Raw genomic sequence first — 20,562 nt, 5'->3', positions numbered from 1 at the left:
TGAAAATCAGCAGGGTGCAGGCTGGGGTTGCTGGAGTTTATTACTGACTGCAACGTGCACATACCCCTCCCACAGTGAGATAGTCCCAAGCACAAACCTCCCTGCCTAGGGGAACACAGCTATCACACATATTGCTTCTCTGGAGAGCAGCTCACCAGATTCTCAGTCTGTGAGAGAGGCAGACATTGGAGCCCTCAGGGGAACGATTTGTATGCTCTCCTCTAGAGCCCCGGCAGCTCATGCTGAGCACTCATTAGCTGTGACATGGCATCAATAACAGGGAGAATAAGGGCGGTCACTCACCCTCTGAGCCTGCAGACATGCTGAAGAGAAAGTTAAACACAGGGTCATCCTAATCTGCTCTGCCTTAGTGCACTGTCAAATTCATTTGGAATCATAGCCACGTATGAACAATGACTTGGGAAAAACACAACTAATAAATGTTTTCACTTTCATTTAGATGTTTTACTTGCTAGTACACATGCACAGGATTAGTTTGGTTCTCTGAAGGTGCTTTCTGTCCCTGCCCTTATCCTCACACTTCTGGTTTTCCTCAGTATGCGTTCTTCCCCCGTGCAGGGCCAGGCACAGCACTTTACAGTATTCTCCTGGAACAGACTAGCGTAATGTGAAGGGCTCATGTCTCATCCAATCTGTTAAGGCACCTGCCAAATCTCAACTGCATTCTCTTCCCAAGTAGGATCCTTCTCCTGAGGCCAAGCCTGAATCTTTCATAACTCTCAAATTTAGAAAATTACAAATGAGAATAAAAGAGGAAAATTTCAACTCACCTAAAACCCCTATTCTCCTTTTAAAACTGTAGGTCTTCTTTTCATCTTTCCCTGTGGTTCTTAAATGTTGCTATGAGCTTGCTTTAAACTGATATTTTTTGTGTTACTTGTGTTCATCTCTGTTTTTCTGTTCCTGATTAAAATACCACGTGTGAGATCCAAATGATCTATTACCCACCCTTCCTGGAGAAGACATTGTCAGTGTCACAAGTTAGGGCCAGTGTGTTGGCTTGGTACCAGCAGAATCCAGGGAAAAGTCCTATTTCTGTGATCTATGCTGCAACCAGGTTATAACTCAGGATCCCTTCAACTTTCAGTGTCACTGCATCGAGAAGAGGTTTCCTTTCAGCATCAGCAACCTGGAATCCAAAGTTTTGGAATCTACTATTGTCAACAGTGTAGCAATACAGGCCACAACATAAACCACCCAGGGAAGCAGAAATGCGATACTGGGCTGCCCCAGGAGGTTTTTCTCGTGCCTCTCTATGCTAAGAGCTTTTCCCAGATGCTGGAAAGTTACACTTGAGGCATGTGGTTTGCAGATGAGTTGTGATTTGCACAGCAAAAAAGAATACACTATTGATATTCTGAACAGCCTTTGCTGTAAACACAGGTGGCAGGGAGTGAGAAGAGAAATTTGTTAGAAAGGGAGAACAGAAATGTATGGTGGAAGGATCCAGGTAGGTACGTATAGATAGAAATATTTCACTTTGATTAAAGCTGTAGCTTGTGGCAAATACACTACAAAGTCTGGCCTAGTAGGGTTTCAAAATATGCTGTAAAAAGGAAGTAATGCTTGCACAGGGTCAGTAGTTTAATCTGAGGAAGACCTGACAGAAACCTGCCTTCTCCTGTCTTTTCAGTCTATGGTTTTGCCACCAACCAGAACACCAAACACAACTAATGTCTGATTTTAATTTTTCCACATTATGTTATTACCAGGATGTCAAGAGGATGTAGTTTATCCCATCCAGATCCTGTCTTACAGTAAGACTTTTGAGAAAAAGTTCAGGGAATTATATTGAGGAAACATATTCAGAAATATTGCCTGAATCATCTATATATTGTTCCATGATCTTTCTAAACTCAGTTCCTCCCATAAAATCTTTATAAAGCAAATGCTGTTTTGTGGTCTTCTTTATAATTCAGGCCTTGGGTTACATTTGTGACTTGTGAGGAGAAGCGTGTGCCACAATGAAAAGAATTGTTGCCCTGATCATTTAGGTGGAGGTGATTTACTATTATTTGTGGGGGAAAAACATGTTTGCAAAATGTTAAACAGCAACACGTTACTCTTGGTGTTTTAAGAAATAGGAGCTCAAATTCAGTATTGGTAGGGCTGGGGATTTAGCTAGCGGCAAAAGCGCCTCCCTGGCAAGCGCAAGGTCATGAGTTCGGTTCCCGGTACCGGAGAAAAACCAAAACAAAGCAAAACAAAACAAAAAAAATTCAGTATTGGTGATGGACAGCCACAAGCACAGGTGAGGTAGAAACAGGCTGTGCACCCCTGAAGGAGATGAGTCTTTGAGAGATTAAAGGAGGAAGAAGAGCTGCAGACAGTGACATGCACAGTGCCGCTGTGCCCGTCCTGAATGCTGTCAAGTGGCTCAGGTGTTTGACTGTCTCATGATTCATGATCCCTGCTTGAAGCTGGTGTTTGCCAGACTTGTCCCCAGAACTTTAGTTTGATTTTCTTCAAAATAACTAAAATCTCCTTTGATATTTTATGAATACACTCTTGCTCATTGAAATATGATATCCTGCCTTCTTGTTTTATTCAAGAGCTTGTTACCATCATAATTCATTTTTACTGTCAGAATTTTCCAGATTGGTCTAACCAGAGCCTAAGTCAGGCTGTCTCCTGTTACTTGTCACTTCCGTCCCATAATCCTCTGACCACATCCTTGGATCTCTAGCTTGATGATCCAGGCTTACTGTGCTTTGTCTTTCCGGGTTCTACCTCTGAAATCTGCCATTTCTGTAAGAATTAGTGGTTCCTATTAGTAATCATGGGCATTCAAAAGAATAAGTTTTGGGCACTAAAAATGTCCATTATTACTAGTGTGTCATTGATTCCAGGGAAAATTATTAATCTACCTACAGACTTTTTAATCTACATCTTTATCTTTAATTATAATCAAAAAGCACAGAATGTTTTCTCTAGTGTTCTCCCTTTTATATTTGTGACTTTTCAACAGTGAAGTTACTTGGTTCTAAATATCCTTATTAAATTTATGTATTACTTTTATGAAATCAATATACTTCTGCCCCTACTGCCTACATTCTGTGTAGACATCGTCCCTCTAGTGTCCATTCACTTACATTAGAATAATACACCCTGACAGTGCACTATGAACTTTGCTCCCTTCCTGTGATCTCCACCTGCTTGGGCTCTAACAAAGTGGCAGTGACTTTCACTCGCATGAGCATTTTGTTCCTTCTTCCCCTGCTGAGACATTCAGCATCAGGGGAGAGAGGACTTTCCCATATCCTGAACTTGCATGCGGGGTTACCCTTCCTGCTACACTCTTGCTTCGATTCTCTATAGTCCTCATTCCTCTCTACCTTATTGTATTGAACTCTTTAGGTCCTGGGGGCTCCAGTGCCCCATGCACCACCCTGCCTCCCCCCCATTACTTTTCCATGTATTTTCCTTCTGAATCTCCACAATTCACATGTCCTAAACCCAGTCATTAAGAACTGCTGTCTCTTAGAATATAGAAGGGATGGGTAATGTACCAATAAGCAGACTATGCAGCCGGGTAGATTCAAGGGCAGAGTCGAGCATTTGCGCTAGAGAACAGGTCAGGTTTTGAGGGTGAAAAGGTTGGGTCAACAGCGAGAGGAGTTCTGAATAGGAATCTAAGAAACATCTGACCTGTAATTCCAAAGTGTCGTAGAGTTGGAACTGTTACTGAGTTTTTCAGAATTGGACAGAGAAAATCCCTCATGTTGGCTGGCTTGTTGTCAGGGTAAGAGCATGCAAACACGGAAGACAACAGGCACTTATCTGAGGAAAAGAGATCAGCAATCAGAGATACTCACTAGATGGGCCTTCTTTCAGATTTGACAATATGTCTCACATGATGGTATACATTCTCATTTTACTTCATATTTTTTTATTTTAAGGCCCTCCCCCCTCATGCTCTTCAGCTCCTGCTCTCTCTTTTCCCTCTCTGTCCTCTCCCTTTCTCCTTCTCTGCCTGTCTCTCACTCTCACTCTCTGTTACATCTCTGAGCAGTAGAAGTAATGATTCATTCACCAATGGTTTCAAGACATCCCACCATATAAGTCATCTGGCTTCAATAATACAGACAATATCAAATGCAGAAGACTTGTAAACTGTATTTTAGTTTCTTGAGTTGCACTTCCCTTGTGCACAGTTTTAAACAAAAACTAACACAAGGAGCATTTCATGCATAATGAAGGAAATATGTTAGGCTCTGTATCTCTTGCCTGTTATGTTAGCACTTGGAAGACTAAGCAGAAGGATTGCAAGTGTGAGCCCAATCTGGCCAAATCAGTAAGATTCTGTCTTAAAATTTAAAAAGGGCTAGGGATGGAGCTAGATAGTGGAATGTCTCTCTGTTTGATCAGAAGTACCAAGAAGGAAGGAGAGACAGAGGGAGAGAGAGAGACAGAGAGATAGACAGAGAGAGAGACAGGGAGAGAAAGAGAGAGAGAGAAGAAGAAAGAAGAAAAAGAAAGAAAGAAAGAAAGAAAGAAAGAAAGAAAGAAAGAAAGAAAGAAAGAAGGAAAGAAAGAAAACATAGCATAGCAGACTGAATATTTTCTGTGGCCTAGCAGAAAAAACACTCTCTGAAAGCAAACTTGTGTTGCCCTGATCTGACTGGGACATCTGGGGACACCGGGCCTTTGCTGAGTTACTGAGGACCAGCCAGCTCAGCAGCTGTGCCAGCCTTGCCCAGCCCCTGCTGATTTGCATGTCCCAGAGCACAGCCCAGGCCCTGAGGACTTCTTCATAGGCTGTCACACCCTGTGCAGGAGTCAGTCCCAGTCAGGACACAGCATGGACATGAGGGTCCCCGCTCAGCTCCTGGGGCTGCTGCTGCTCTGGCTGCCAGGTAAGGAAGGACGATGCTGGGAATTTGTTCAACCCTATGTGATTAGTGCAGCCTGTCCCTTCAGGACAGTCACAGAATTGTGAATATTTATTTTTATGTTTTCATTGGCAGATGCCAGATGTGATATCCAGATGACCCAGTCTCCATCCTCCCTGTCCAAATCTCAAGGGGACAGAGTCACCATCACTTGCAAAGCCAGTCAGAACATTTACAGCAATTTGGCCTGGTATCAGCAGAAACCAGGGAAAGCTCCCAGGCTCTTGATCTATGCTGCATCCAGTTTGCAAACTGGGGTCCCATCGAGGTTCAGCGGCAGCGGGTCTGGGACAGATTTCACTCTCACCATCAGCAGCCTGGAGCCTGATGATGTTGCAATTTATTATTGTCAGCAGTATAGCAGTTCCCCTCCCACAGTGATACAGGCCATAACAAAAACAACCCAGGGAAGCAGAAGTGTGAGGCTGGGCTGCCCCAGCTGCTCCTCCTGGTGTCTCCACCTACTGAGAGTGTTTCTTAGAGGTAGCTGTGTTTTGAAAGGCCCTGGGAAGTTTTGGAAGTAGGGGCCAGGGGAGTTCCCTTGCAGTCTAATTCTCTTTTCTCCCCCTCAGCCTCAGCAGTACAGGTATGACAGTGTCACTCTTCTTTTAATCAAGGACACAGATCTACATATTAGATAGTCCAAAAAGGCACTTTATTTATTTTTTTAGACATTTTATTTTTTTAATGAGTGTCAAACCTGCAGCCTTTCAGAGGTCTGGAATTATAGTCTTGAAAGATACATATATTAAAACAAAACAACATGGCGGCAACAACATGGCCTAAGAATGAAAGTTTTTCTGGTCCACACTCAGAACCCAGAGCACATTTGCCAAAATAATTTAAAGCGGAATTTGCATTAACACAGGTGGTTTGAGCCTTAACCATAGCGAAAGTCTAGGAGGAATGATTGCTATAGAGATGTATGTTAGAAACGTGATGTTTCTGGTGTTCCTCCAGTTGCTACAGCACCTCTTCAGCCACAGGTGTGGGCTTTCTGACCCTGTGGAATTCCAGATCTACCTGGAAACCCTTGGCTTGAGGGTGCTGACAATGTCAGCTGCTTGCAGCACTTTCCCAAGTGATTCGCACCGCCCACCTCTGTCCACATGTGCCTGCACATGCAGCTGGGTCATGTTTAATCTCCTCTTGTGACCTTTCCCGCCCTTCACTGTGCATCTCCACAGGAAACTAGGCAGGGGAAAGGGCTCTGAGAAATTTACTCCAAAAGTGCTGATGATGACATCAAGTTATCAGCTGACCTCCACCCGCTCAGAATTGTATCTCTCTCGGGTAGGCTCTGACCCCAGAGTATTTTCATATGTGCTTCTAAGGATCATCAGCAATCTGACATCACAAAAATAAAATTTCATTAAGTCATGGATTCAACAGAAAATAAAGAATCTGCATCAAATATATAGGAATCCTTTGGCAAACAAATGAAAAGGCATTCTTGACAGAATATGAAGCAAAACAAACTAAACATGAATGTAGGGTTATTTTCATTCTTACTTAAAATTTCTTCAGAATTCAACAGCCTCATTATCAATACTGACAGACAATTGTAAATGCAATTAAGAACTACCTTAGAATCCACATATTAGAGAAATTATGATATTTGACTTTCTGAGTCGGCCTTATTTTGCTTGATCTAACAATCTCCAATTCTATACATTTTTATACAAGGCAGAAGAAAAGGAAAGATGACATTAAAATGGAAGACTACTAACAATGAGAAAGGGGCTCAGGGCTGGAGGGGAGGGAAGGAAGAGATGGTAGGGAGGACAAAAAATGAGGTATATCATATCCATGTAGGAATATGCCAAACTGAAACAGATTGTTCTATATAAAAATATGTGCTAGTACAATTAAAGCAAAAGAGGGCAGGTGTGGTGGCACACTCCTGTAATCCCAGCACTTGGGAGGCTGAGGCAGGAGGATTTTTGCAAGTTCAAGACCAGCCTGGGCCACAAAGTGACTCAAGGCCAGCCTGAACTGCATAACGAGACCCTGTCTCAAAAAGACAAAAAAAAAAAAAAAAAAAAAATTAAAGCAAAAGCAGCAACTTAGATACACTGAATGTGAATCTGCATTTAATAAGTTGACAAATGATCTACATAAATTTTAAGAAGGTATGTTTGAGAGATATATGCATCAATTGAAGATACTTTTTTTTTATCCTCAATGAATCCATTGAAGGAAATATTTATTTAAAGCCATATGTTAGATAATGCCATACATTTTTCTATTGCTGTGACAAAATAAATGAAACTCTGGGAATTTTCCAGACACACAAAAGAATCAGCAGTATATCTCCATACAGGCGAACCCCATGACAGTGTAGCATCCTGCAGTTTTGCCACCCTGGACCTCGCATATGTGACCAAGAGAAACTGAGGCAGGTGCTAAGAGGTCAGTTCATGAGCAATCCCCTAAGAGTGCGCATCTATCATGGTTTGTCTGGACCCCACCCCTAATATTCCTCTGCCTGGCCTAAGCTAGCATCTCTTTGTACACTCAAATCTGACAAATTATACTGGGAATAAAAGACAAGTCAACTGCAGCTCACTGGAAAGACTGATTTACTTTGGAATTTTTATTCTTTTTTTGCCTTCATAACTCCTAAATGCCCTTATTAAGCCTTCTTTTATTTTTCTTTTTTAGTTTCCTTCTACATTTGTTGCAGTTGTTGATATTCTGATATGCTGTATTACATACCAAATGAAAGTGGCAGATGTCTGGTTTTTCTTCTTTGTGTGTGTGCTGTATTTAGGATCCAACTCAAAACCTAATCAGAACACCCTTTACCACTGATTGGTAACTATTGCCTCATAAAAATTTTTATTTTTATGTTTTTGAGACATGGTCTAAGTTGTCCAGGCTGACCTTGAAACCGTGATTCTCCTGCCTCTACCTCCTGAGAGCTGGGATTATAGGCATATAGCAGCTTACCACACCAGAATTAATTTTTAATTATATTATATTGCACTATTGCTTTGATATTTTCAAAACTTTTCATTTTTAAAATAAGGTTTAGACTAATCAAAATACCAATTTAAAACAGTGTTGTATAGTATTGAGGAGCCAATAACATAGTATATTATTTTTGTTATTACACTATAGTAGCAATTAAAGAAGTTTTGAATTAAGCAGATAAAATAATTATCTTTTGCTTAAGGAAATAAAGTACATTTCAGAAGACTGACTACACAAAGGTAATGTGTTACATTAAGTACAGTCAAAATTCAATAGTTTTTACCATAAGAGATGGAGCAGTTTTTGGCGAGAGAATCTCAAAAGCAATGAACATGGTGATAATTCAATATCTGGCAAAACTGTCTCACAATTGAGGATGAACTGCAACATGGACAGACAAATGAAGGATGGGGAAATACATTACCACGAGGTCCACCATATAAGAAAGGGGAAAAGAAGAGATTCAAGCTGAAATGAGAGGGGTTGGGGATTTAGCTCAGTGGCACAGCACCTGCCTGGCAAGTGTAAGGTCGTGAGTTCGATTCCCAGTACTGGAAGAAAAAACAAAAACAAAAAAAAACAAGTTGAAATGAGAAAGACTACATAGGAATTAGAAGCCAAATGAAAATACAAACTTTTCTGGTAAAAGCAAACATGGAAAACAATATAAAAAGCAATATTTTTAAATTTTAGGGTAACTCCACTTTTTATTTTAATTTGTCTCTCTCAGTATTAAAAATAAATGCAAAAATAATTAATATTCTGCATTAATAGGAACCTAATATATAGAGATTTAATTTGTGACACGAATAATGAATGTGGCAGAAATGAAAAGTAGATGTGATTTTCGTTAACATGGCTGAGGTTAATTTAGCATCAGTTGAAGTTGATTTTAATAACTAATTTAAGATGTTATAATTGAATCCCATGATAAGGCAAAAACAAGGAAAATAAACAAAATAAAAAATAACTATAAGAAAGGACAGGAAGAATGAAATAAATCAAAATGTATTACAATTTAAAAACTCACCAGAAAAGAAAGATGATACTAATAGATCAAAGAGAGTGCAAAATCTAAGAAATTCAGAAGCACGGAGCATAAAAAATAACCTTTTCCTCCCTTCTCTCTCCTCGTTCTGGCCACCCAGACCCTCCACTATGTTCCTGTGCTCAGTCCTTTTTTTGTCTTGGAGCCAGCTAACTGTGGAATGAAACACCTGAAAACTGTGAGCCCAAATAAACCTGTCTACCTTTAAGATGTGGGTGTTGGGCATTTTGTGCTAACAATGAGAAAATCATTAAGACACGGTTGTAGCTAAGTGGTAGAATGCTTGCCTTGCATGGGCAAACCTTGGGTTCAATCCCCTGAACTGGAGAAAGGAAAAAGAAAAAAACAAACAGCAACAAAAGCAACAACAAAAAAACAAGATAAATCTATGTGTTGTCAAATAAACAGGCACATTTTAACAATAAAAAGATGAAGAAAAATTCTAGAAAATTTTAACCAAAGGACAATAGAGGTAAGCATGTAATATTATCAGGAAAATATACTTAGACAAGAACTGTTTAAAGAAACAAAGGAGATTATTCCAAGACTAGACTCACAACAGTTTAATGACTACAGATGTGTAAGAGTCAGTTCACCAACATAACATTAGAAACATATATGATCCAGGCTTGAGAGAGCTAAAATATAGGAGAAAGTCATAAATAAAAATTAAAAGAGAAATTGAATACAGTGATAGTAGAAGACCTCACCATTATACTTCAAGTAATACATAAAACAGATGAAAGATAAATAAGAAAAAGGATGAAGTCTTCACTTGCCTAACGCTGTAGATGCGCTGGACTTAACAGACATTACAGTTCACTATGCCTACATTGACAAAGTGCAATTTTTTTAAGTGTATGTGAGACTTTTTCAAGTGTATGTGGGACTTCTCTAAGATTTACCATGTTAGGCCAGAAAAAAACTGTTGATAAATTTAAGAAAAATAAAAGTATTCAAACTGTGTTCTCTGAAGACAATGAATTGAATTGCAAATTAACAGCAGAAGGAAAACTAAAAAATTAACAAATGTGACAAAAGAAACAATTTATTCTAAAAATTAGGTCAAAGAATAAATAAATAATGATATTCGGGGAGGGGCAAGGAAAGAAGGAAAAAGTAAGAAAATGAGAAAAGAAGAAAAAGATAGAAACAAAGCTTTTGTGAATGTGATGAGGAAGAGGGGTTGAAGGGAGGGGAAAGGAATGAGGAAAGAAGAAGTTATATCAGACTCAGGTACAAATTCCCTATGATGAATGTGATTATTCTATATATACCTAAAATGTAGCAATAAAATCTTCTTGGGAAAAAAAAAAGATTTTAGAAAATATCATGACACAAGTGATAATGCAAACCCAAAATATCAATCCCACCAGAGACCACAAAAGCTATAGTAAGAAGAAAATTTGCAGCTGTAAAATTTAACATTAATGAAGAACAAAGTTTTGAAATGAGATTCAGGTTGGGTGCTTTTATGCTAACGTACTACCTTTTTCTCTCATGCTGTAAGAGTCATCACTACTTACAAGGCCACTGAGAGTGACAGGAACCCTGGCAAAAACCTATTTAAGTGCTTCACTACTAACAAGAGAGAAGCCTGATACCGTCATGTTCTTCCAGGGAGAAAGAGAGTCACTATAGGTAAATGTAAGCTGTCACTATAGGCAAATGCGGTCTGACCTGGCACACCTAAGGACATTGGGCCTGTGCAAAGTAATAGAGATGAGCCAGCCCCTGCTGATTTGCATGTGCCCAGAGCACAGCCCAGGCCCTGAGGACTTCTTCATAGGCTGTCACACCCTGTGCAGGACTCAGTCCCAGTCAGGACACAGCATGGACATGAGGATGCCTCAGCTCCTGGGCCTCCTGCTGCTCTGGCTCTCAGGTGAGGAGGAAAACCCTGGGAATTACTCAATGCAGTGTGAGCAGTACTGTCTGGCTCTTCATAGAAGTTTTGTCAATAAGACCAATTGTGTGACTTTTTTTTTTTCTTTCCAATGTCAGGTGCCAGATGTGATATCCAGATGACCCAGTCTCCATCCTCCCTGTTCAAATCTCAAGGGGACAGAGTCACCATCACTTGCAAAGCCAGTCAGAACATTTATAGTGCTTTGGCTTGGTATCAGCAGAAACCAGGGAAAGCTCCCAGGCTCTTGATCTATGATGCAAGCGATTTGCAGTCTGGGGTCCCATCCAGGTTCAGCGGCAGTGGGTCTGGGACAGATTATACCCTCACTATCAGCAGCCTGGAACCTGATGATGTTGCAACTTATTACTGTCAGCAGTATACTAACTTCCCTCCCACAGTGATACAAGCCATAACAAAAAACCCCCAGGGAAGTAGAAGTGTGAGGCTGGGCTGCCCCAGCTGCTCCTCCTGTTGTTTTCACCTATTGAATATCTCAGAGCCAGGCTTTGAAAGCCACAGGGAGGTTTTGGTAGAAGGCAGCTGGAACGCTTCTGTACACTGTAGCTTTTTCTGCCACCACAGCCACAGCAACGCCCATCTGACCATTCCTTTTCAGATTTAATAAGGGGCAGAGATGATCACACGTCTGTGTAGTCATGTTACGGACTTGCGGTGCTTGATTTATTATATTAACCTGATTGAGGGATGCATATGGTGTTAAAAAGCAGGTTTTTAGTTGTACATGTGAGACTGTTTCCAGAAAAGAGTTGTGTGTGATTCAGCAAAGTGAGTGAGAAAAACCTTCCACAATGGTAAGCAGCACCATCCAGTAGGCTGGGCACCCAGATGGAACACAAAAGCAAGAGAAATAGGGACCCTTTCTTTCTTTCTTTCTTCTGTCTTTCTCTTTCTTTCTTTCTTTCTTTCTTTCTTTCTTTCTTTCTTTCTTTCTTTCTTTCTTTCTTCTTTCTTTCTTTCTTTCTTTCTTTCTTCTTTCTTTCTTTCTTTCTTTCTTTTTCTTTCTTTTTTTCTTTTCTTTTTCTTTCTTTTCTTCCTTCCTTCCTTCCTTCCTTCCTTCCTTCCTTCCTTCCTTCCTTCCTTTCTTTCTCCTTTCTTTCTATTTTATTCCTTTTTGAGAGGGTACACTTTTTGCTACTGGTAATCTTGTACACCAAAGTAGAAGTTTTTACACCTCTGAACTTGGACTTGAACCAATGGGTTTCTGTCATGGCCCTCTGGCTTTTGCCTTGGATTGGATCCAAATCGTTTCTTTCTCTGTCCTTCTGAAGTGTCAAGCTTCTTGGATGAAGCTGCTACTGATTTCCCTGACCCTTCAGCCTGCAGTCAGATTTCCTAGACCTTTACAGCTTCTATGATGCTGTGAGCAGATGTAATAAATTCACTCATATGTATCAGTGTGTATTACATTGTCTTTGCTTTTTATAGGGACCAACAGCTAATGAGAGTATTACTGGGACTTAAACAGCAAAAGATAATTCATTATAGATATGACAATCAGGATTTTAAAAATACAGAATATTAAGCCCCAGCGGGTGTGCTAGTCATAGAAGCTAATAGAATCCAGAATGTATCTTCCACTCCCTGGCCTGCCTAAGGAGCCCAGCAGTAGTGGTACTAATGCTCTCAGCAGACCCAGCACATTGTAGGTGATTCTTGAGCTTTCCCCTCTGTCTGCCCCTCTCCCTGAAGGTGTCAGTGAATACTGAACCATCTTTTGAATTCAAATCCCTAATAGGAGGGCTTCCCTTTGACTAAGTTTTTGGAAATTCCAAAGTGAAAAGTGAATTTGAGAAATATGTTTCTAGAAATGGTTTGGGTAATGGGGAGTTAGGATCTGACCATCCAATATTATTACTTTCACTCAGCACTTTTTCCTTGTTAGAGGAATGCTTCAAAATGTATTTGAATATGCATCAAAATTTTATCTGTAAGTCTAGGATCCTAGCAGGAAAACTTCAGGAATAGAATTTACAGAAAGAGAGTATTGCATGAAGTAAAGAGCAATCATTTGAAAAACAAATGAAAATTTTTTCTTTAAATAAAAAATAAAACACCAACACACTAAACGTGCACTTAGTATTATTTTTTAATATGAAAACATCTTGCTTTTCAAAATTTGTACAGATGCTGGTGTCACTGAGAACATGATACAAATGCAGAAGAGCAGAACTTTCTTATATAGTTCATGAGAATTTGCATTTAAAACATATAACAGTAATCACCAGAAGCTTTCAAACCTATACTTTAGGGGATACTTCCTTCTGCTAAATATTTTTTAACCAACGAAATCACTTAATTTTTTTTTTACACCACACAATAAATTATTTACACCACACAATAAATTACACTTAACTTTATCGACACTTAATTTTATCTTCTACTCAGCGCAAACATATGTTTGAAAATATTTTAAGAACAAGCATTGAAAAATATTATCTACCATGATACAATAAAATATGTTAATTAATAAAACATTTGTTAGAAACTTTAGGAATTACTAAAATGTAAGAATAAATCAAAGTTGTGTGTTGGAGGCTATTGGACTTAACTCTTTCTGTGTGGCTTGATTTGAGGATTTAAATCATTCCTCAACCTGCCTTGAGGATGTCACCACTCAGGGATCACAGTCCTTCAGCCTTGGCACTAGGTCACACACACAACTGTAGGCAAAAGCCAGGTCATCACCTAGTGGGAAGACTCAGCTTGATCATCCAACTCACTGACAACATGACCACCTCTGGACATGAAAATGAATGCCTAATGTCGGAATACCAATCACTACTGAGTAAAAAAACGGCCAACACAATATTTACCATAGACTCCTGTGAACACATTTATCTTATTAAAATTAATGTCATAAAGAAAATATTGAAAGAAAATGGACTAGAGACAAAAAGATTATAAATCCATTTAAAATACACATAATATGTATATATAACATAGATATAGGTACATACACATTTACTTGATAAATGTTTGTTGCACAAATGTACATACATATATATACTAATATCCAAATAAGGTATTTAAATATATTTGCATATACATAATTTATAATTTTGTAATACAAAATATTATATAAATTGTTTAACATGATTCTGCTTGTTCTCACCTTAAAACACTTGGGGCCAACACCAGAATGCTGTCCCTGCTCTGTCTACAAGAATTTCTTTTGTAACCATGATTACTAAATTCTCACCAATTTGGTATTTCCTCTTTAAAATATTTTTTTCTATTTCAGAAGAATTGCAAAGAATATGAATGGGATAATATTGACTGATTTTAAAAATTAAATTATTGCATCCTATGAAATTCACCAGTATGTATGTTTATACAGCAATGCTCAGATAGATGGAATTCCACAGTTGCACACTAGAATGATGTGGAAATATGTCATCACCAAGAGTGCCTGGAAGACTTGAAATCACAACAGTGGGTAAACTCCAAGGGCTACTTCTGATGGCCATTTTGCAAAACAAAAGAAGAGATCAGAGATGCAATGTCATTGGCCACAGGATTGGCTTACAGATTATCACACCTTGGAAGAAAAGTGTGGAAGAACTGGAGATGAAGTTATTTTGGAAGCCTCATGACTGGCCCTTTCACAAATAGGCCAGGATTTAAAATAAATGCATTCCAAGTGAATGATCAGTAAAAGCCATTTACTGAGGAGGCAGCTCTTAACAATTAGAATGACGCAATGCACACACAAGGAGTTATGGAGTGAGCTCTCGTCACTGCTGGTGCATGATCAGGAGGACCCAGTGCACTGCACAGGGCTCGCAGTGTTTAGTGATTCAGTGATTATCAACCATTCATTTTTCTCAGCTTCCCCAGTGAGTCTCATCAGTCATTATCGTGAAAGTTTGTATGTGGATTTCAATAACATTAATGTAAACCCACCCAGGTTTATATGGCCATTGGCATTTCTGAGCATAAAGCTAGCCAATAAAACTGACCCCTTCTGATAATGTTTCCCACATTAGCAGATTAAACTAACATTTGTTATTCAGTTGATCACAATGGATCTAACTCAACATTTGGAAGGCAACGATTCATTTGCTATAAATACATTTGCCTTTCTTGTCAGCTTTCTTTTCTGCTAGAAATATGACTTGAGGATTTTCTGAATGTTTTAATCAGTGCCAGGAAGTTTTTACATAATATGCATAATGACATGAGTAAGCAAAATAACAAAATGTAGCAAAATAACAAATCGAAGTGTCCATGACCTTAGCTCATCATGTACACAGATGCAGTTGTCCTGATAAAAAGGAAAACAGTTACAGATCAAGAAAAGCTGGCACAAATCACTGTGATGTTCAGTCACTGGCCTGCTAGAAGTGCTGGAGGCTCTGAAATACTAATTGTGTTCTGCTTTATTACTTCCCTGCAAAAGGAAGGCTTAGCTCTGCACTTTTTGTCATGAGTACTGAACACGTTGAAGTTCCCCTTTTCACTCAGGTCTGCTCTTTTAGCTGACAGTAACTAACCTAACAGATGGTCATGATAATTGTTGAATGAAATTAGTGAAATAATGCATGTATGGTCATTTATATCCCATTGCAGTAAAAACAAATCATAAACACAGGGTGTTAGGAAGTGGGCTCTGGTCACTGGTGCTGCAAGATTACAAGGAGCTGGTGCATCATGCAGAGCTCTCAGTGTTCAGTGATTCAGTGATTATTTAACTTCCTGTACAGCTTCAGCTTAGATCCTGTCATATATTGCAATGGCATACGGGAGATGCCAAAAGCTGAATCTGCCACAGTCACAGATTTGGAGATGACTTGTGAGACACTGGTTATTCCAGAGAGACTGAAGAGGAGATTAAAAAGAAGAAAAATCTAAAGGGATATTGGAGAACATGACACAAGTGAAAATGCACACACAACCGATATCTTGTACTCTGAATAACTACTACAAAGACAACAATACGCAATGTATCAACTATTGTAACTGCCCTACTAACCTGTTTGGAAACCCAGTTTCACAGTTGTGTTTATCTTTTTTCCTCTTTAAAATTAAAACAAATGTATGGGAAACAGAAAAATTAACTACAGTATTGGTTTACAGGTGAGAAGGTTTATTTTAATACAGAAAATGTTCAGTGAGATTCAGATTTTAGGACCTTCTTAGGAAAAAAATGCATCATTGTAAGAGTTGAGCTGTCTCCCATATTACAAGTATCACCACCACCATCACCGGCAGGGCACATGAATGTAACAAACGTTATTGACAGAAAAGCCTACCCGAATTTTTTCCAACAGAAAACTTGAGCTATTCACTTACCCAGTTTCCATCTTTTGGTCAGGACTCTCATTGTCATCATTGGCCATAGGTCTGACACGGATGTCACCCTCACCATCAGCAGCCTGGACGCTGAAGATGCCTGTGTCTATTACTAGTGCAGTGACTGTGGGGGAGCCTCAGTGGTTCTCAACTGGCAGCCTGACTCTCCAGAGGATGCTGCTGACGGTTTCTTCTAACGAACTGTGCTGTCTTAGGGGGTGCATACTAGCACATGTGATTATGTAAATTGAAATAAAAATTAAGTTATAAGTTAAATTAACATTAAATCACAAATTAAAAACTTCAGTCACGCTTGCTACATCTTAAGTGTTCAATAGCCACATCTGACTCTTGGCTACCATGCTGAACAACTCAGATACAGATGTTCTCATCCCTGCAGAGCTTTATGCTGGCCAGCACTGGTCCCACAGATTTATTTGATCATTCACAGCATTATAGCCTAGGACACAAACATCACTATTGGACCACACAACTAAATGGCCTCAGGAACTTCCCAGGCTGTTGTGGGTCTCACAAAAGGATGTAGGAGTATTTCCACGGTGGAAAGAATGATGCTGCATTGATAGATCTAGACCGGTAGATCTCATCCACTTACCATCTACTATCATCATGCTCTGCTTTTTCCTTTAGAAACTTTTTCTAAAAATCACACCATTGTCATCTCACATGGGTCATGTTATCCAGCCCTTGACTGTCTTGTGTCTAGTATCTTTTATGTGTTGAGACTGTGTGCTATTCTTTTGTCCTCAGCTATATGTCTAGATTATTGATAGAAGGAATCATTTATGTTCTCTATAGAATCCACCTTGTGATGGATGCAGGAGGACCAGCTTCATGAACAACAGGGAAGAGACTCTCAGAGAAAACTCAATGGGACTCAGACTCCGAAATCCTTAAGGTGCAATGTCACATAAATACCATTAGATGGTGCACAATACCTACAGCAAACAAGAGAGTAGTGCCTGACATCAGAAATACTAGGGAAATAATAGAGTGGTAGTGGCCCCTTACTAACAGAGTGCCTGGAGTCATGAATAAAATCACTAGTGTGACCAGAGACGTGTGGCAGGCGCTGATAGCATGCCTAATTTTGGGGAAAACTTACTTAGTACTTTGTGTTCTGAGACTGGAAGCCTGGCCTTGCTCTGTCACCTGCTGGCTTTGTGTCTCCAAGGCCCATCTGTTAGAGAGTGAACCATGTCCCCAGATTCATGTAGTGAAACCATGCCCCCATGTGGATGTGTTTGGAAAAAAGTTTTATAAAAATGGAATGATAGTTAAATGAAGTCAAACACTTGGGAGACAATGCTATCGCATTAGCATCCTTAGAAAATGAGGTACCAAGTAGATCTCTCTTCACCCCTTCTGATGGGCATCAAGGAAAAGCCTTGCGAGGATGCAGCAAGAAGGTGACCAATCAAGATGGACTAAAACAAAATGAGTATCTTCTGACATTGGTCTCAGACTTCCCAGCCTCCAGAATAATGAAAAAAAGTTATAATATTTTTAAAACCAGCTCAGGATAGTTTAGTTCCATATAGCAGTGTGAGCAGATAAAATACACCATCCTGACATTCTGATAGCAGGATCATTCAGAGGCGGCATCTTGTGGGGCCCAGTTTTGTCCCTTTTTCCTTCCTTTTACTCTGTTCTCACTTTGCTAAAAAAGGACATAGGTTTCCTCCTCGGTATGTTTCTATGAAACACAAAGTGTCCTGCAGATGAAACAGTTTGTTTAGCTATCTAGTCACAAACGTATCAACAGAACACACTATTTGCATGGCATCAGAGCCTTGGGATGTACATAACTGTTATTGATTTAGACACCGATGGACATACAATGCGGAGTCCATGTCTAGCATCTGTGCATTCCTGTGTCCCAGGGGAAAGGGCCACTGTCTCCTGCAGAACCCCAGTCAGAGTATTAACAGCATCCTAGGCTGGTACCAGCAGAAACCAGCCCTGGTTCTTGATCTGTTCACTCAATACTACCCACAGACACTGTGCCTTCCGGGTGAAGGTGGTGAGACACACTCTGACAGTGAGCACATGCAATGACTTCAGGGCATGGGTCCTTCCTCCTGTCATCACCAACACAAACTTTCCCTAGGTGTTGCTCCTGGGGGTGCAATGCTGAGGGTCTCTGGCTATCTCAGGAGAAGAGACAAGACAGCTCGGAAATCCATTCCTCTCTCCCCTCTCAGGCCTGTCCCTCTGTGTGTGTGTAGCAGCTCCAGTGAGCCTCCTCCACATCTCTGAATGGAGCCTTCAGTGTGTTCATCCATGCCTACTCTGAGTTAATCAGGTCAATCCATCCTTTCCTCACAAGTAGCTGTTTACACCCTCAGAGTTGCGCCCCTTGTTCTCTCAGGCATCCTGGCTCATGTGGACCCACAGATTTGACTCCATGCCATCACTGGTCCTAGAAGGGCCGTAGATTATAAAATTTGATTACTGGAGGCTAGAAAGTAACAGGGAGTCAGAGGCTTGTGCTTGTTGCAGATGTAACCCATATGAGAAGTCCAGGAAGCCATGTAAAAGCTGAGCAGAGAGCACACTTCATTTAAAGTTGGAGGATCGGGGCTGGAGATTTAGCTCAGCGGCACAGTGCCTGCCTGGCAAGCGCAAGGTTGTGAGTTTGATTCCCGATACCAGAATAAAAGCAAAAACAAACAAAAACAAAAGTTGGAGAATCACCTGCCACCTGGCCATGGGGTGACTTGTTCTGTGACCATCTGGCCCCTGATTTACCTGTTGAAGGGAGTGAGGAGGTAAAGAGCTGCCCATGCCGAGCACTAGAAACAAAACTTCTCTATGCTTGCAGCACATCTCCCTCACACCTACTGCTTTGTGTCCCGAGTTTCCCCAGGTTTCTCAGTGTCCTTGTCTATGAGTGGGTCCCTAATAGGTCCAGCAGGTTCCTAAGCAAGAGTCCTAGGCTTTGCGATGTTCAAACTGCATGGTAAGGGAAGGCCCTGGAGTGATGTTTCTGGAACTGTTTTTAAATATCTATACTCAATCTATCAAGTTTAAAATTATATGCTAGAACACAAATCTAAATTATATGTACGTATATACAATATGCATGCTATATTTATTTATAATACAGGTACATAATGTATATAAATATAACATTTATTTTAAATGCTTATACATTTAATATGTATATGATTTATGTATTTTCTTTCTATGCAGAGTGGACTCTGGCTGACATAGCTCTGCTGTGTGTCATTTGCTGACCCTCCTCCTGGGCTCCCCCAGGGTCACCTCCCTGAGGACCAGGAAGAACACAGCTGAGCTCAGCAGGTCCTACAGAGCCAGGCCTGGCAATGAGGTCCTGGTTTCTCAGACTGTCGTTGTGGCCACAGGTTCTTGGCTTGGCCCAATTCCCATGGGTGTTGAGCGATTTCCTTTCCTGAATCCTGAGCCAGGCAGCCTTATAGGCAGGGCCAATTAGAACCTCATCTTTATGACTCAGGAGATCAGCTGCTTCCTCTCCAGCCCAGGTCCACAGCCCGGCAGTGCTCTGTAAGGCAAGCTTGACCTCAGACCTGCCTTAGGCCCCTGTTCCAAATTTCTCCCATTCATCCCTGAGCCTGAAAGTCTGTGCTGACCTTAGATTCATTAGGACATTTTCAGTTCTGAGGTGATTGTTGCCACCCCCATGAGTAAATTTTGACTTTATTGTCATCCTCAGGGCCTGCTTGTTCGAGCCTCACCAGATTAAAGGGTTTGGGGCCCTCTCATCCCTCTTAGATGCTTATGAAATTTAAAAGGTGATAAATCTCCTAACATCTACACAGCAGGCAAACCTGTCCTGCTTAAATTTACTTTGCACCAGCTCTGTCCTGCCCTACGTGGTAACGACATATGCTGCCCAGGCCTGGAGAAGACTAAGGGGCACATAAGGTCAGGTCAGAAGTGAGATGTGCAGGGTAAGAAGGGTAGACACATCATCTGAGTAGGATTTTGATTCCTCATTAATGAAGAAACTGGACAGCCTTACCCTGTCTTTCTCCTTGAATATTTTAAGGACACAATGTTGAGAGCTATGACGACCCCCTCAAAACCATGAGGTCCTAAGACCAAAGCTAAAATCCAGTGTGGTAAAGTCGGCAAAGCAGAATGACAGAACCAGGATTCTCTCGGCCATCCCCATGCTGTTGCATTAACTCTAAATGTTTCCAGCTTCAGACATTTTGTCATTGCTTATGCCACTGCTATTTCTTTTGCTTCATCTAAAATTTTTCTAGAGCGGCAGGGCTCCTGGGTCCGAGTGTGGGCCGGACTCATACCACCGCGATTCCAAGCCGAAAAGCGCACACAGAGCCAGGTAGGCCGCACCCAATCCCGGAGGCCAGGACGCGAGAACAAAGACCCCG

At 40.5% G+C, this 20,562-nt stretch overlaps 2 gene segments (V, D, J or C); both read left to right on the top strand.

Moving 5' to 3' along the window:
* Window positions 1-4,792: 4,792 nt before the first annotated feature.
* On the top strand, window positions 4,793-5,336 carry LOC102020001. The segment is given in 2 exon segments: window positions 4,793-4,877; window positions 4,989-5,336. Coding segments are annotated over 2 exon segments (403 nt in total).
* Window positions 5,337-10,961: 5,625 nt separating this feature from the next.
* On the top strand, window positions 10,962-16,275 carry LOC106150275. The segment is given in 2 exon segments: window positions 10,962-11,221; window positions 16,182-16,275. Coding segments are annotated over 2 exon segments (354 nt in total).
* Window positions 16,276-20,562: the final 4,287 nt, after the last annotated feature.

Source organism: Chinchilla lanigera, unplaced genomic scaffold (assembly GCF_000276665.1).
Source record: "Chinchilla lanigera isolate Chin_1 unplaced genomic scaffold, ChiLan1.0 scaffold00069, whole genome shotgun sequence".
NCBI lineage: Eukaryota > Metazoa > Chordata > Mammalia > Rodentia > Chinchillidae > Chinchilla > Chinchilla lanigera.
This window is presented reverse-complemented; position numbering and strand designations above follow the sequence as displayed.